The sequence below is a fragment of the Rhinopithecus roxellana genome, chromosome 4, assembly GCF_007565055.1.
Source record: "Rhinopithecus roxellana isolate Shanxi Qingling chromosome 4, ASM756505v1, whole genome shotgun sequence".
Classification (NCBI taxonomy): Eukaryota; Metazoa; Chordata; class Mammalia; order Primates; family Cercopithecidae; genus Rhinopithecus; species Rhinopithecus roxellana.
Window position 1 is genome coordinate 70,898,214 of NC_044552.1, and position 16,542 is coordinate 70,914,755.

The 16,542-nt window shown below is 45.6% G+C and overlaps 2 protein-coding genes across 3 annotated transcripts in view; one reads left to right on the plus strand and one right to left on the minus strand.

The window, feature by feature from the left end:
• Positions 1-6,063, plus strand: part of TMEM181 (transmembrane protein 181) — a 103,556-nt gene extending 97,493 nt beyond the window's left edge. Inside the window, 3 exon segments of the mRNA XM_030928794.1 lie at positions 358-447; positions 1,935-2,001; positions 2,426-6,063. Coding sequence (XP_030784654.1) covers positions 358-447; positions 1,935-2,001; positions 2,426-2,504 — 236 coding nt within the window. The 3' untranslated portion in view covers positions 2,505-6,063.
• A 995-nt stretch (positions 6,064-7,058) lies between these two features.
• On the minus strand, positions 7,059-14,646 carry DYNLT1 (dynein light chain Tctex-type 1). 2 transcript variants are annotated; one of them, XM_010381535.2, is made up of 5 exons: positions 14,541-14,646; positions 11,224-11,265; positions 8,665-8,788; positions 7,712-7,789; positions 7,059-7,484 (listed from the first exon to the last, which is right to left on the minus strand). In XM_010381535.2, the coding sequence occupies exons 1-5, from the start codon at positions 14,565-14,567 to the stop codon at positions 7,414-7,416; spliced, it is 342 nt and encodes a 113-aa protein (XP_010379837.2). In that variant the 5' UTR covers positions 14,568-14,646; the 3' UTR covers positions 7,059-7,413. The 2 variants fall into 2 exon arrangements, with proteins under 2 accessions (XP_010379837.2, XP_010379838.2); XM_010381536.2 differs by lacking the exon at positions 7,059-7,484 and having other exon boundaries at positions 7,714-7,769; positions 14,541-14,631.
• Positions 14,647-16,542: the final 1,896 nt, after the last annotated feature.

The window sequence follows — 16,542 nt, forward strand, 5'->3', positions numbered from 1 at the left end:
TCTGGAGACCTTGATTCGCCGTTTGCCCGTGGCCTTCCTACCCTTTTCTTGTAACAACTTCTGGCCCTGCCCTTGGTGCCGGTGACAGGATCGCCACCAGATGGCTCAGTGGGTCTAGGTTTCCACTGGCGTGAGAGGCCGCAGTTGACCTGTTATTTACTGTGACCTTGAAGAGTCCTTGTGACCCCTGGCTGTGGGCTTGAACTGTGGAGTCCTGACGTCTGGGTTATGGGCCCCCGGGCACTGGCGGAGGCTTGGCACCAGAAGGGGCTGCTGATTCGGGAGGAGCGGTCGGGCTGAGGTACAGCCTCTGACTGATGTGTCCAGATGCCGCGTTCCTTCCCTTGACAGCACCACCAGCCGAGTTCTTATCTTTCTATGGCCTGTTGAACTTCTATCTCTACACCTTGGCCTTTGTATATTCTCCGTCGAAGAATGCCCTCTATGGTAAGCCACCCTGGGGTCTGGGCTGCTGGCCAGGTAGTGGGCACAGAGGCCTGTTGTTCATCCACGACCCACTTCCTGGGTTTCCCATTCATGTGGGCACTATGATTCCTAGTGACTTCTCTTGGCAGAGAGACAGTGAGTTTAAATGTTGAGCTCTGAGGTGAGTTGGGGCCCAGCATACGTAGAACCTGCGTTGTGTCATTCCCACACAGTTAACACACTCATTTTGTTAGTGTCAGTCCTCAGCTTATGCTGTTCAGTTGGGGATTTTTTGACTTTACAAAGGTGCAAAAGCAATACACATTCAGGAGACATCATACTTTGAATACCCAAACAACCATTCTGTTTTTCACTTTTAGTACAGCATTGAGTAAATTCATGAGATAGTCAACATTTATTACAAAACAGGCTTTGATCCTTTGATCCCAGCACTTTGGGAGGCCAAGGCAGGAGGATTGTATGAGGCTGGGAGTTTGAAACCAGCCTGCGGAGCAAAATAGAGAACCCATCTCTACAAAAAATTAAAAAATTAGACAGGTGTGGTGACGTGCCTGTAGTCCCAGCTACTCTTTTGGCTGAGGAGGGTTGATCATTTGAGCCCAAGAGGAGAGGCTGCAGTGAGCTATGAGCACACTGCTGCACTCCAACCCCGAGGACAGAATGAGACCTTGTCTCTTAAAAACAAAAATTAAATAGGCTTTGCATTAGATGATTTTGCCCAACTAAAGGCTAGTGTAATAACACTTAAGGCAGAATAGGCTAAGCCGCGATGTTCGGTACCTTAGCTGTAGTCAATGCATTTTTGACTTAACGATACTTTCAACTTAACAATGGGTTTATCAGGACATAACCCCATCGTAAGTCAAGGAACATCTGTAGTAGTGTTGTTACCATTAAAAAGAAAAACCAAAACATACAGAAAGTCACCCAATAACAAAACCAAAACAACCCTCTTTCACAGGGAATGAAAAGGATGGGAGCTCTCTAGAACATAGGCAGACCCCCGCACCCCCTGACATCTTACAGTGTGCTGGCACTTTCCCAGCACCTTCACAAACAGCGTCTCACTGAAGCTGGACAACAACTTTATGATAAACGTATAATCATGCCCATTTTACAGAAGCAGCAGCTCGCTGCACGTCCAAGGACTGGGCCGGGGCAGGCAGGGCAGAGCCGCGTCTCCTGGGGCTTGTGTTCGGCTCCCCACTCCCCGTGTCAACAGGAGGCAGCTCGCCCGCGGGCAACGGCAGCCTGCTTGCTCTTTCCCACAGGCTGCCTCCCTCAGCCTTCAGGACGTCCCTGCTAGGCCGGCCAGGCCAGCCCTGTCTTGTAGATGAGAAAATAGCCTTACAAGATTTGATGATGGCAGCATCTGCAATTTGAATCCAGCTCTTCCCGACTCCCATCCTTTGTCCGGGACAGCATCCTCCCTTTCCAGGCTCATCATGTCAATTGCTTGAGATGAAAATGCTTTTGTTGGTTTTCAGAGTCCCAGCTGAAAGACAATCCTGCCTTCTCCATGCTGAATGATTCCGATGATGATGTGATTTATGGGTGAGTCCCTGTCCCTCAGAAGGCCGGCACACCTTGGGCATCCCAGTGTGGCCTTGCATGTTTACTGAATGGGTTACTATTCTAAAATTATTTTTAAGGTATGAAAGCATTTACTTTAGAGTGTTGAGTGGCTCGTGGTTTTCTGTTTTCACAGTATTCGGGCTTAGATGTGGTGGTATTCCTTTCCGCTGGCTACCTGTGGGGCGTGCTGGCCACGGGAAGAACTGTGCTCTCTGGACCGATGGGCCCTGGGAACTGGGGGTGGGGGAGAGGAGGATGGCGTCAGCAGGAGTAGCAGTTGGTGACACAAAATGGAGAGAGCGAGGCGGTGGTCGAATCCCTGCAGGGATGGTGTGTCAGTGTGGAAGAGGCGAATAGAGAGCTGTCAGACGTCAGACGGTCTCAAAGGTCTCTTTCCTCACAGGAGTGACTATGAAGAAATGCCGCTGCAGAACGGCCAGGCCATTCGGGCCAAGTACAAGGAGGAGTCAGACAGTGACTGAGCCCTGGCCAGCCCAGCAAGGCGACAAGGTGCCTGGATGCTTTCCCCGGTGACCGTCTGCTGACCTTCCCCTGTTATATTCAGACTTTTCTTATAAGCAGAGATTTCCTGTTCCTCATTTGTTTACATATTTTTTTAAAGGAAAACCAAAACTGAGGGCAAATTTAAATGTTTAGCCAAATTTATTGTCTTGGTGGCTATGAGAAGAGAGGCGCTGATAGCAAGTTTCAACAGCCAAATCCTTTTTTACGAAGATTTCAGATGAGAGAGCATGTTTTCAGTGATGAGGAGGAAATCACACATTTTTAGTAGAGTGGATACGTACTTTTTTTTTTCTGTGATCATTCACTGATTCCAAGTTCACGAGCCGCCTGTGACTAGGTCCTCAGCGTGACAGCCTCACCTTCTTTCTTCCCTTCTACCTGGTACTGTTTTTTGGCCCTTTAAACTCAAAGGGAAGCCTTATCTGTGGCCACTTCAGGGCAGTCCTTCCTCGTTGAGTGGCCAGTGCCCTGGGTAACCAGGTGGCTGAAGTGATTGGTCACTTACATGGACTGCGTTTGGTGCAGTGTGTGAGTTGTGACTCATCAGGGGAATGGGGGATGCCTGGGTTCCAACCCTTCACGTCACCAAAGGGGAAGTAATAGTGTGGAGTTCTGAGGAGGGTTTGATAAGTTGAATAAGGAAAGGCTAAGGTAATTTACAGGTTACCAACTCCCGTGGGGAAGGTCTTATTGCCATGGTGCTTCTCAGGGGCCTGTGTGTACACACATCACTAAATGGATTTCCCTGTGGGTGGTAAATTGGGCAGGAGAGGAACCCTTATCATTCCAATAAATGGCAGTTTCTGCAATTCTGTTGGATATGAAATGCCACAGAGATTTATTTATTTATTTATTTATTTATTTAAATAAAAGCTAAATGAGGGATCAGGCACAGTGGCTCACACCTGTAATCTCAACACTTTGGGAGGCCAAAGTGGGAGGATCACTTGAGCCCAGGAGTTTGAGACCAGCTTGGGCAACTTAGGGAGACCCTGTCTCTATAAAACATTTAAAAAGCCGGGCATGCTGGGGCATGCCCGTAGTCCCAGCTACTCAGGAGGCTGAGTTGGGAGGATTGCTTGAGCCCTGGAGGTCGAGGCTGCAGTGAGCCATGATTGCGCCACTGCACTCCAGCCTGGATGTCAGAGCGAGAACCCGTGTCATTCATAAATAAATAAATAAATAAATAAATAAATAAAGCTTCATGAAAGATTGATAGAGTATTTTAGATTAGTTCTTGGCAAACAGTTTTTAAAACTCATTATTTGGAAACAAAATGAAAAGAAAGTAAAATGTTTTAAATGGTTCATGGAAAACGTATTTGGGTAGAAGGCAACTCGTGCTTCCGGAAGGGGTTCCCTGTCCTCCATGCGTCACGTAGCAGTCAGGTAGGGATGACCTGCTCTGTGAAGTCCTTGGCACCGTTGAATCTGTGGCATCATAGAAGGCCCTGGAGCTTCCCCGTTCCTTTCAGTCAAGGACTCCATATAGAAGTCTCGTGTGGACGCCTCCTATGCTTTCCTCTTCACCTCTGCAGACACACATCTGTTAACATCCGGTAACTGGGCAACCTGACTGATGCTGTCTCGGCAATTGAGGTCCAGAAGATGATAGTTCCGCAACGCAAACAGTACCTACTTTTTTTCTTCATCTATGCATTGACTCTTAAGATTACCATGCAGAGCTTCAAATTATCATCCATGTTAAGTAGTGCTAGGACTTTAGAGATCTTCATGAGAAACTATTTGTCATGACTTTCCTTTGTATCTTTCCTTTTAAACTTTAGTGATAATGTACTTTTAATATGGGTTCCATTCACATTTGTTTTAAAAACCTTGTAAATATGAATGTTTAAGACAACTTACTGCAAGGGTAATTCAAGTTTACATGATTTTTAAATTTGCAATGATGTGATTTTTTTTTTCTGTGTATGGAAATTTTCTGTTACCAAATTTTACAACTTCTAATAAGACCACTATAATTTTATTTAAACTATGAAGACTTGTGCTGATTAACATATTCTGTGATAGTTTACAATTTTTAATCATTATAAAATGTCCATAATTTGGAATGCTGTTATTTATCAGTAAATGTAAAATATTTGAGGCATTTAGCCATACACACACTAGAACTTTTTAAAACTTATCTTTGTCCTATAGTGTAATTATAAACTGATGACTTATCTTCATACATTGAGTTTTCATGCATCAGTGAAATGAAAAATATAGGATTTATTTACTTTTTGTAACTAAGTTGAAAATAAGAAAAAAATTAGTGCTTAAGGGGAAAATGGTTCTTATTAAGTCATGTATTTTCAACTTGTCTTCCCTGGTATATTATAAATATCAACTTATTACATACCCCATGTAAAATTTTGCTTAAACTCTCTAGCACTTGGCACGTAGAATATGTACCATAGGTATCCGGTTAAAACACTAAAGTCTGCCAGAAACTTTTGACAGTAGCAAGAAAATTGTTGAAGAAAAAATAAACTATTTACTGCAGGTAGTTATGTTAAAGTTTTTGCGAACTTAAAGGGCTGACTTTAGTTCTTTCATGGTAATGGCTTGAATAACATCATCTTTGGGATTTTTTAAATACTGGTCCAGTCTAGTAGAACCTGGAAGATGACCAGAGGTATTTCAGTTTCCCTAGGGAGAGCTTCATTATCCATGTGGATAATAAGTCTCTTGATTTATTATTAAATCATTATAGCAGTGAAGTGGTGCCATTTTCTCTCTCTTAAGCCCCATTTGAAAGGCTAGAGAAGGGGATATATATACTATATTCAAGGTTTGTAAGGTTACTGTACATAATTGCAGATTGCAGTAAAAGCTTAGATACATTATGTAAACCCAACCCACTAAATGAGCAGGTTACAAGACAAATGTCACCAGCCCCAAGAATTTCATGAACTATTTACTGAGGGTAGTTATGTTAAATAGATTATAATGTGGTAAATTATTTCCTGAATCCTTTATCACAGGAAAAACACAGATCCTCATAACAGGGATAATTAAAAGGGATGTCTCTGAACATTTAGTGAAGATGAGACTTAAAACATGAAAAGTGTATTTGTGTATTTTTGAGGGTTTTGGAAACCAGTTGCCTTAGAGGTTAGATTTCTGGGGGGGGGGGGGGGGGGACAAATATTTTCCCCTGGCCAAAGGGAAGTTGTGTGAGTCTGTGACATATTGTGATGCTGTTTATCTTGGTTTGACATTGGAGATATGCTGGTAACTATAACACCATACTATAAAACAGAGTTTTCTGCTACTGAAACTGCCTTTTTACAAAATGACTGTAAATATTTGTAAAGTAACACTAAACTTTAAGCCCAGAAGGAGAGGTAGAGCCATGTGTTGAGTTGGGGACCTGTCCTTGGAGCACAGTGCTACCCCATCACAGTGTTGCTGTCATCAGGCGAAAGTGAATGAGCAAATTCGTGTTTTGCGAATGGCTTAATTCTGACACTACCTTTCTGGTAAATGTTAATAAATTTTTAATATTCACTTCTGTGTGTCTTGATTTGTTTGCTCTTTGTGTGTGGAGTTAATTCGGCCTTGCAGACATAAATGCTTTAATAAAGCGGCTTTGGAGATAACGGAAGGGCTTTTCCATTTCAGCAGGCAGGCACGGAGGTGTCTTTATTGCCATGTCTAACATGGCCTGGGGAAGAGCACTGAAGATGGAGTCAAGTCCTGGGTTTGGGCCCATCTCCCTACTTGGATGTGTGACTTTAAACCAATCAGATACCCTGCAAACATTTTCTGATTTTTAAATGACTGCCAATAGTTGAGGACATAAAATGAGTGATTGTGAAAGCCATTTTGTAAGCTATGAAGTACTGAAACAATTTGTGAGCTCTACAGAGAACATGGGATTAACAGTTAAGGTGTTATAGCTTTGGGCCAAGTGTGAGAGCTCTCTGGCTAAGAGAATAGGCATTGCTTTGGCCACCTCCTACCCCTTAATCTCTAGAAGAGGAGGGCTTAAGAACGGTGGGTGTGATGCCCAGGGGTAGGAATCTGACCAGAGCCCAGCAGAGCTGTCAGGATCCTGGTCCCATGGGTGAAATGAGTACATCAGACAGGACCACAGCAGAACTGCAACTTTTCATTTGCATAGTTTTTTTGTTTTGTTTTTTTGAGGCAGAGTCTCGGTCTGTCACCCAGGCTGGAGTGCAGTGGCGCGATCTTGGCTCACTGCAAGTTCCGCCTCCCGGGTTCACGCCATTCTCCTGCCTCAGCCTCCCGAGTAGCTGGGACTACAGGTGCCGCCACTACTCCCAGCTAATTTTTTGTATCTTTAGTAGAGACGGGGTTTCAGTGTTAGCCAGGAAGGTCTCGAGCTCCTGACCTCATGATCTGCCTGCCTCGGCCTCCCAAAGTGCTGGGATTACAGGCATGAGCCACCGTGCCCAGCCCGGTTGTATAGCTTCTGAAGCCACTCACTAAATACAAAGAAATCATTTATGATACTATGCAGAACATGGAGAACACAACAGACTCTAGATTTGAATACTTTATTCTAACAAAAGTATAAAGTATGGAAAATTAGTGTCTATGAATCATTTCAGAGAGTAGAGCAAGTTTCACACTAGCAGATTACAGATTTTAGCACCTTTGAAAAGAAATATTCAGAGTTAAGACAAGTGGCAACGCAGGCTGCAGGTGACCTACAGGGATACTCATCTGACTTCGGTGCCGTTCACATCACAGTGTGGTCATTTGGTTTTTTCCTCTACATTGTGAGAGTGCCACAAAACACTTAAAGAGAACAAGGAAAGAGTTCACTGAATTCATGGCTGGTGGTTAGAGGATGAACTAGAGACAAAAGGAGAAAGGCCATAGGCTGAACTGCAGGTCAGATAGACAGTCCGAAGGCGCTGACGATGCAGTACATGGTCTTATTCTCCCATCGCACAGTGCAGCTCCCTGCGGGAGGGAAGAGAGCAGCATTTAAGGCAGGGAAATCTGGGGGACGACGTTTTACTCACAATAAGGCCAACAGTCAAGTACCTATAGGCTACACAAAGAACCTTGGCAAGTCTATTATCAAATGTTTTAAAAGGCTGATAAACATGTATTGCATTCAAAGATAAGAAACATCCAGTCACATATTTCACACAACAAAACTTCACAAACATGAATGAAAATCATACCATCAGTAGAGCTGTCCCAGAAGCAGGAACTTGCTGTGTGTAATCCCGCCCCATTCTTCTGCATGATTACACAGGTCACTTAAGTTAAAACAAATTTTTATTAGGTAAGTCTACTGGGTAACACAAACATCATTCTGTACACTTTTTTTTTTTTTTTTGAGATGGAGTCTCACTCTGTCGCCCAGGCTGGAGTGCAGTGGCGCGATCTCGGCTCACTGCAACCTCCGCCCCTCCAGGTTTAAGCAATTCTCCGCCTCAGCCTCCGGAGTAGCTGGGATTACAGGCACGTGCCACCATGCCCAGCTAATTTTTTGTATTTTTAGTAGAGATGGGGTTTCACCATCTTGGCCAGGCTGGTCTTGATCTCCTGACCTCGTGATACACCTGCCTCGGCCTCCCAAAGTGCTGGGATTACAGGCGTGAGCCACCACGCCCGGCCCATTCTGTCCACTTTCAGCAAAAGTACATAGCTCCACATGGTTGATGTTCTCAATAAAAATTATAGGGACAGATTGCCTCGTCTCACTACACTGACAAATTATAGGTGCTCCTTGACTTACAGTGTCCCATAAACCCATCATAAATCGACAATATATAAAAATTAAGTTGCAAACGCACTTAATACCCTGGTAAGTCCATCATAAAGTTGAAAAATCCTAAGTTGAACCACTGTTAAGTTGGGGGCTGTCTGTACACACTCCCTCTCCACTTCACTTGTTCTAAAAGCATCTGATGGGACTTCCTGTAAGATCCCGCTTCACAAATGCCCTGCAATTGTACCAGCAGCCAAACGGTCCAGTGTATGCTAACGTATGCTACACACACGGCTGACTCCCACCAGGAGCCTTCCTTGAGGTGGGGCCACGTTAGCTGTTGTTTCTGGTACTGGATGCCCCTGTGATCAGTGTTAAAAAAACCATCCCTCAAATATACAAGAAACAAAAATCCATTACCGATGTATTTAAACGGTTTTCCCAGCTTGGTGAGTTGGCTTAAAGTTTGTTCTACTACATTTGTGGTCCACTGGTTCACTTTGCTGTGTTGATAAGCGTTACCACCAACTGCGCTTTCTATAGCCTAGAAAACAAAGCACAAAGCGCGTCCCGATTAACCAAACGCACCCACACCACCTTTCAATCAGGAACTGACAGCATCCCAAGAAGTGATTTATGAAAAGTTTATTTTTAATCATGAGGGTGCCTTTGCAAATACACCTTTTGATAGTATTATATTTCATTTAAATGTTTGAAATTTGCTTTAAAAATTCATAGTCTGTCAAATTATTTACACATTTTGACCTAATACTTACACTTAATGTTCACTACTACTATTAATATTTAGAGATAAGCAATACATTTTTTTTTCCTGTTGAGGCTAGAAAATATTTTGCCATTCATTTCTTAAAGGTATATTACTTTTATCTACTACTATCTAACATATACTAATACTATATATTAGATGAATTGTATTATTTGTACAACTGACAATATACAAACCTATCCAAATAATCATGTATTAAAAAATACTTTTATCCAGCATTGTTTGGGAACAGGTTACCATGTTAAGTGCATTTTTCAGATAACTAAAAGCCCTTTATATTCCAAAACTTATTTTAGGTTTATGATGAAATTTTTTTAATTTGATTTTTCTGAGGCAGGGTCTCCTTCTGTTGCCCAGGCTGGAGAGCAGTGATGCAATCTTGGCTCACTGCAGCCTTGACCTCTGGCGCTCAAGCAGTCCTCCCACCTCAGCTTCCCTAGTAGCTGGGACTGCAGGCATGTGCCACCATGCCTGGCTAGTTTTTTGTAGAGATGGGGTCTTGCTCTGTTGCCCAGGCTGCTGTCAAATGCCTGGGCTCAAGTGATCCTCCTGCCTCAGCCTCCTAAAGTGCTGGGATTGCAGGCATAAGCCACAGCACCCAGACCAACTTTTCTCCTTTATTATACGCTTACTTCTTTTTCTATGCTATATTCTTTGGGGGTTATCTGACAATGCAAGGCTCACTGTCGCTGTTCTTGCTAAGCTTATCCCTATGATACCGCCATTGTGTGATTTTCCGGGTTTTTCAGCGTCAGCTCCCCTTTCACATGGATGCCAGTGTGCTTGCACCTCAGCAACTTTCTTCTCTACCCCTAACTTGCTGTGCTAGAAACCAGGAACCTGAGTTTCTATGACAGTTATGACCTAAAGTGAAAATAACAACATTCAGTGAGGGCCAAGGTCTGTCCTCAGACAGGCAGAGCAAACCAGCAGTCCGGGGATCTGAGCTGTGCATGGTGGGGACGGACTGGTATCTGATGCCTGGGGCTTAGATCCAGTGACCTTGCTTTTGAGGACCTAAAACCTCCCTAGGTCACTCTGATTTCTACCTACAGACCTGCCGATCATCTCCCTGGGACTCTGAGTAGTCACGTTACACACAGGGCCGGCTTACTTCTCGTCCTCTGCCACTGCGCTCCCTCCCAGCTCAGAGGCTGCAAGAGGGCTGGGGGGCCAGACGTCCCAGTTTAAGAGGACAGCGGTATTACTAGAACTGGGCATTGTCAAAAGGTGGGGGGGCTTTGTTCAAGCTAAACCTCTCCCTCCGCCAGCTCTCCCTCCGCACATACTTTGAAATTCAGTTTTTCAAGGAGGAGAGAACTCTCCACCAATTCTGGACCTGTGCAAATTGACTACTACCCAATATTTAGGGTCACTTGAGTACAGAATCACCTGTAGCCCCCGCAATAGGGGGGAATGGGGAATGTGCACTGCCCCCCTTCCCACAGGGCCTTGTCCCCTCTTTTTACTGCATTACCCCTACTTCTACTCATTCTTCAGATTTCAGCTCGAAATGGTCCCTGAACTCCCTGGGTGGGTCACATTCCCCGTTCAATGCTCTCACAGCACCACCACTAGTGGCACTTACCACACAGCAAATGCAGGCTGACACTTTACAGCGGGATTGTTTGATGTGTCTGCCCTGCCCGCCCCTCAGCTGTAAACTCCAGGAGGGTGTACGCCCTGCCTGCTCCCTCAGTGTGTACTTTCTGAATAAGTAACAAACATCCCTTCTGTCTCTCTTCCTCTTCATGATCAATAACACAATAGAGTGTGAAGTTTAGAAATGTAAGAAAAGTAAGCATATAGGCCCCAAACTGGATCACCAGGTCCAGAATAACTGGAAGTTGACTGTTCAATTTTCTTACACTCACTCTTTCTTCATTCAACCCTGGAGACACTTATTTGTATGCCAAGAGTCTTTTATGCTTAAAAGATTATAGAATCAAGTCTTGGTGATATTCAGGAATAATGCTATGTACATAAAATTCCTTGTCTGATTTAAAATATATAATTTGCGTAATATAGAAGCAATTCTTAACTAGCTATTTGCTGAAGTAAAAACTGTTATTTGAAACACCCAAACACACAGACTTGGTCAAAACAATTCCAAAATAGTATTTAAAACACATTATTTTCTCTAATATAAGCCATTAATCAAACATTTAAGAAGTGAGCATTTATCCTCTTACCTCTTTTACAATGTTGCTCACTTCATCAACAACAAAAGCAGTCTGCAAGGAAGAACATTCAGTTAAGTTTATTTAAAAGATATTTCCACTACATTGATAAATGCAAATTTACATAATGAACATAATTTAGAAATGAAGACCTTAGAAATAATCTAAGTAGACTGTTCACTTTAGCAAAGATGGATGGCATTACAGTCTTCAGAAACCAGAAGACTAGAATACATGTACGTAATTTAAAGGTGTTCTGTTTTATTCACTTATTTTTGAGACAGAGTGTTGCTTTGTAGACTAGGCTGGAACACAGTGGCATCATCTCGGCTCACTGCAATCTCCGCCTGCCAGGTTCAAGTGATACTCCTGCTTCAGTCTCCCAAGTAACTGGGATTACAGGTGTCCTCCACCACACCCAGCTAATTTTCATATTTTTAGTAGAGATGGGGGTTTCACCACGTTGGCCAGGCTGGTCTCAAACTCCTGACCTCAGGTGATCCTCCCACCTCAGCCTCCCAAAGAGGTGGGATTACAGGCGTGAGCCACCAACCCGGCCCTGTTTTGTTTTAATCATGCCACGATCTAAGACTTCACTTTAAACTAAAATTCATTCTCTTCTTCCATTTCAACTGACTGCTAGAATCATTAACCAATCGAGAGGCTTAATGAGTTGGCTGATTTTTTGTATAAATTAACTGAAGCTGCTGAAGCAATCCATTTAAGATGTAATTCTCTCTTCCATGATGTTAACTGATTAGGAGGCCTGACCTTGAGGAAATTTTTTTTAAAGCACCATTAGTTGTAAAATGTACAATGATTATATTATTTCCAGGTAATTATTTTTCTTTCCCAGTGATGCCGTCCTACTCCAGAACTAACCACCATCTGCCAGCATGGCCCTTCTCCGTCAGTGTCTGGATGACTCGGGAGGTGACCTGCCTGCAGTAATCTAGTGCCAGGAGTATAGTTTTCTTAGTTTTCCTTTTACACATGGTAGATCTGAATGGGTAAAAGGTCACCCTGAAAATAACATCAGTCAGGCACTTGCCTGCCAATATGCTCCTCACATGAGCACAAGCGTTTAAAGTTACTGCTGAGTCCCAGGAAAGGTACGCAGCTCTGGACATGCCTTCGAGAGGGCAATCCCCCGGGGCCCTCAGTCAACATGCATCCTGGGAGAATCAAGGCAGAGAACCCTGACTTGGCAGTGAGTCTTCCTCCCTGCCTGACTGCTGTCCACTGCAGGCCCTGCCCTTTCTTTTTAGGGGGGTCAGGAGCTGAATGCCCGAAGCCACCTCACTTGCTGTACTCAGAAGTCGGACTTGGAAACAAAACCAACTCACTGAGTGAATGACAGTTTGCAATATCTTAGAGATGAAGTCATTTCTGGAAGCTTAAAGGAGCCTTCCAAGTTACTACGGTGACCTTAATCACAAAGGAAAGGCACTGTATCACCTCCCATACGGTTACAGTACGAAAAAGGTTGAGGGACATTTTAGAGAATTTTTAGTGGACAGTTTTAACTTCTCCAAGAAAGATGAATGGTGAGTTGAGAGAATACTTACAAAGGCCCAGGCATCTACATGAAATTAGAAGAGATGTAGAAAAGGCTGCTAAGAGGCTGCTGGGAGGACCAGAACGGGCCATTCAGTAAATACCTAAGACATGCCTACTACAAGACAGGCATGGCCTCCACCTCCCAGGGCTTCCATCCCAGGTGGAACACTCATCACTCTGTCCAGCCCCTTCATTTTACACATACGCAATTGAGATCTCCAATAACGAAGCCACTTAGCCACCTCATTTGTGGGAGTCAGACTCGGACTGTAGTATTAAGCGCTTTCCTTTACAAAGCGATTTCTTTTTTAGAACAGTTTTACTCGATATTACTATAATACATTTTCCAATATATTAGCAACAGTTTAAGGGGAAAGGCTTTTTCTTTGTCAACTGCTCCTGAACCAGGTCTTCTGGTCACTATTCACTTGGTTGCCATTAGCATTCAAACATTGATTATGTCATTGTCACAGGAAGTGTGTGCTAGTCAGGAAATCAGATCAAAACTGAAACTCTAGAATCAGTCCTTAAGTTTTACTTTTATTTTCCCTGAAAACATTCCTCGTTCAACTAAATTTCTTTTCTTTTTTTTTGTTTTTTGAGACGGAGTTTCGCTCATGTTGCCCAGGCTGGAGGGCAATGGCGCGATCTCAGCTCACGGCAACCTCTGCCTCCCAGGTTCAAGCGATTCTCCTGCCTCGGCCTCCTGAATAGCTGGGATTACAAGCATGCGCCACCACGCCCGGCTAATTTTGTATCTTTAGTAGGAACGGAGTTTCTCCACGTTGGTCAGGCTGGTCTCGAACTCCTGACCTAAGGTGATCCGCCCGCCTTGGTCTCCTAAAGTGCTGGGATTACAGGCGTGAGCCACCGTGCCCGGCCACTATATTTCATAAATGGTAAAATATCCAACCTTACCAAATGTATCTATAGTTTATATTTTGACAGGCTGCATAATAAATCCATAGGGCTCTATCTGAATTTCAACGAGGATTATTCAGTAAGAAGAAAATGAGGGTTGTATCTCAGCTGCGCTCACCAGCTCTATTCCCCGAATGACCGTGAGCTTGAAGGAAAGCCATTTAACGCACAAGGTGCCGAGGGGTTTCTTCTGCTTGACAAGATCGTGGGCTTTATGCTACTTCCTCAAGGACGCACTAATAAACTATTTTTTTCCCCACAACAGTGAGCTTTCTTACAGACCTTAAACGGAAATGAAATGTGCTACTCATTCCCAGCGCTGCAGAACCAGGTGAGGCCCGAGACAAAGGCGCGGGGCTGCCGGGACGCCAGCCCAGGGCGGAGGGGGTGGGGGCAGGAGGGTCAGCCGCACCCCCGCGGGGAGACATCCAAGCCTCGACGCTCCCAGCCCGGCCGCCGCGCCCCGCTCCAGGATGGGGCTGGGGTCAGCTCCGCAGAGCAAGGGGCGGTGATGTCATCCTCCCGGCGAGCCTGGCTGCGGGAGGCGAGGCCCTGCGTGAAGGTTTCGCGGCACCGCTCACCCGGGCGCTCTCGCCCACTCACGCCCGACGCCTGCCCGCGCGGGAAGCTCAATCCCCTTCCCGCCCCATGCGCCGGGGAAACGGCGACAGTGTCCGGGAAGAATGGGGCCGGGCGGAGCGGCGGCTATCGTGAACCTCAGGCCGTGGGCTGCCGAGACCTGCCTAGCTGAAGGAGGTGGGCAGCCAGGTCTTTCCGGGCAGCACCGCGTGTCCTTCCGCGGCCAGGGCTCTAGGCCTCCACCCTTCCGTCGCCGACCCGGCGGTTACCTCCTCCGCAGCCTGGTAGTCTTCCATCTTTCCTCCCGCGCGTCGCCTCCGCCTCCCTCAGTGGCGCAGACTACGCAGGCGCACTCAGGCCCCGCCCCGGACCTGCCACGGCCCCCTCCGTTCGCGCCAGCCCCGCCCATGCCCAACCCCCGGCCCCCCCCACGGCCCCGCCCACGACCAGCTCCCGGGTCCCGCCCTTCCCTGCTCGGATCTTCTGTGACCCCATCCCTGGGCGGGGCCTGCGGGTGGACCATGAATTGGCCTCTCCTGTTCTCCTCTGGGAGGTGGTGGTTTCCATGGGAACCCGTGAGGGTAGCCGGGCAGCTCCCTAAACCTCAGCAACGGAAACAAAACACACTTACAAAAGGCGGTCCTGGAGGGGAAGCGTGGTCCTGGCCCCTCCCCCGGTTTGTATCGTGTGGATTGACGCGGACGTTCAAACCGGCTCGGACACCTGGCAACTGCCAAGGTGCGCCCGGTGAGACGTTGTTGCAGTTCTCTTGGGGGCTGGGATTGGCAAACTTTATCTGAATGAAACTTGCCTTTGGGGAGTTAAGTTTTCCAGGTAAATGAGAATTTTTCCTTTAAGCACCATTTAAAACAACCATTTTGGGTGGCAAATTTTGTAAAATGTGGCACACTTCCTACCTTAACCACAATGAACTAGACAGACTTAATTTGAATGTGGGTTCTTTATGGAAATTAGGAATTGCACTGGACTCTGGTAAACTGCCCTCCACGGAAAGCTGGGGCATATGCACCTATTGGCAGGTATTCTGAGGCTCAGAGTTTTGATTTTGGCGTTTGCTTTTTCTGGTCTCATCATGCACTTGAATTCAGGCTGCTGGAACCCACTTCTCATTCTCCAGGAAGGAGATGACTACAAGAGTCCCAGGGACTTGGTAGAACTAAACTTCAAATCCCACATCTAATGCATCAGCAACCCTTGTTATTTCTACCCTATATGCTCGGGACCCCAGTAAAAGATTGATAACTCTCATCTGGATTATGACCATCGGACTGTAACCTGGTCGGTCTATCAGGGTCTTATTAGAGCCCTTCAAAAGGAGCCTAACCCGACGACGCTTTCCTCCCCTCACCCATTCTGCCTTGCCCTGTCAATAGTTCCTATGTTGTCAGACTATAGACTAATCTTAGTGATCTTTGGGTGACTTAACTTTTAACATATCTTAGCTCAAAATCTCCTACACAGAGCCATCCTGTGACCACTGCATCTAAGGTAGCCGACCTCCTCTTTCTCCATCCCTGCATCCTGTACATTTTCCTCATAGCACTTCTCTCCGTTTGCAAGAATGTATTTATGGTTGCTGGTTTATGGTGTGTCTCCATTTAGAAACTAAGTACCATGCAGGAAGGATCTGTTTTATTCACTAATGTATCCCCTTCCTTCCACATTGTGCCTGGCACATAATAGCTGCACAATTAAAATTTATTTATTTATTTAGAGACAGGGTGTCATTCTGTTGCCTGGGCTGAAATGCAGTGGTGTGAATGCTCAAGAGATTTTGAGCTAAGATGTGTTAAAGTTTAGTCATCCAAAGATCACTAAGAGCTTGAACTGGGCTCAAGGTATTCTCCTGCCTTAGCCTCTTGAGCAGCTGGGATTCCAGGCACTAGCAACCACACCCCGCTATTTTTTTTATATGTCTTTTGTGGAGATAGGGTCTCACTGTGTTGCCCAGGCTGGTCTCAAACTCCTTGGCTTAAGGGATCCTCCAGCCTCAGCCTCCCAAAGTGCTGGGATTATAGCTGTGATGAGCCACCATGCCCGGCCTAACATTTATTGAATGAATCATTTCCCCATGGGTGTTAGCTTTGCCTCAGACCCAAATGGAGAGAACTGGGGAGTGGAGGAAGATGCAACTACCTGCCTCCTTGAGGGAAACAGGGCTGGCGAGGGGACGACAGAGCCCTGACTGACCCAAGGCTGCTTGGCCCTGGGTCCTTGGCCTGAGCAGGGAGACTTGCTGGGTGGGCTGGT

What these genes read in the sequence shown, in the direction of transcription:
- DYNLT1 (XM_010381535.2), bottom strand. Translation starts at nt 14,567, where the DNA reads ATGGAAGACTACCAGGCTGCGGAGGAG. An exon ending in TGAGCAACATTGTAAAAGAG is followed by an intron (nt 8,789 to 11,223) that starts GTAAGAGGATAA and finishes TTTGTTTTCTAG; the next exon opens with GCTATAGAAAGCGCAGTTGG. An exon ending in CTGGGACAGCTCTACTGATG is followed by an intron (nt 7,485 to 7,711) that starts GTATGATTTTCA and finishes TCCCTCCCGCAG; the next exon opens with GGAGCTGCACTGTGCGATGG.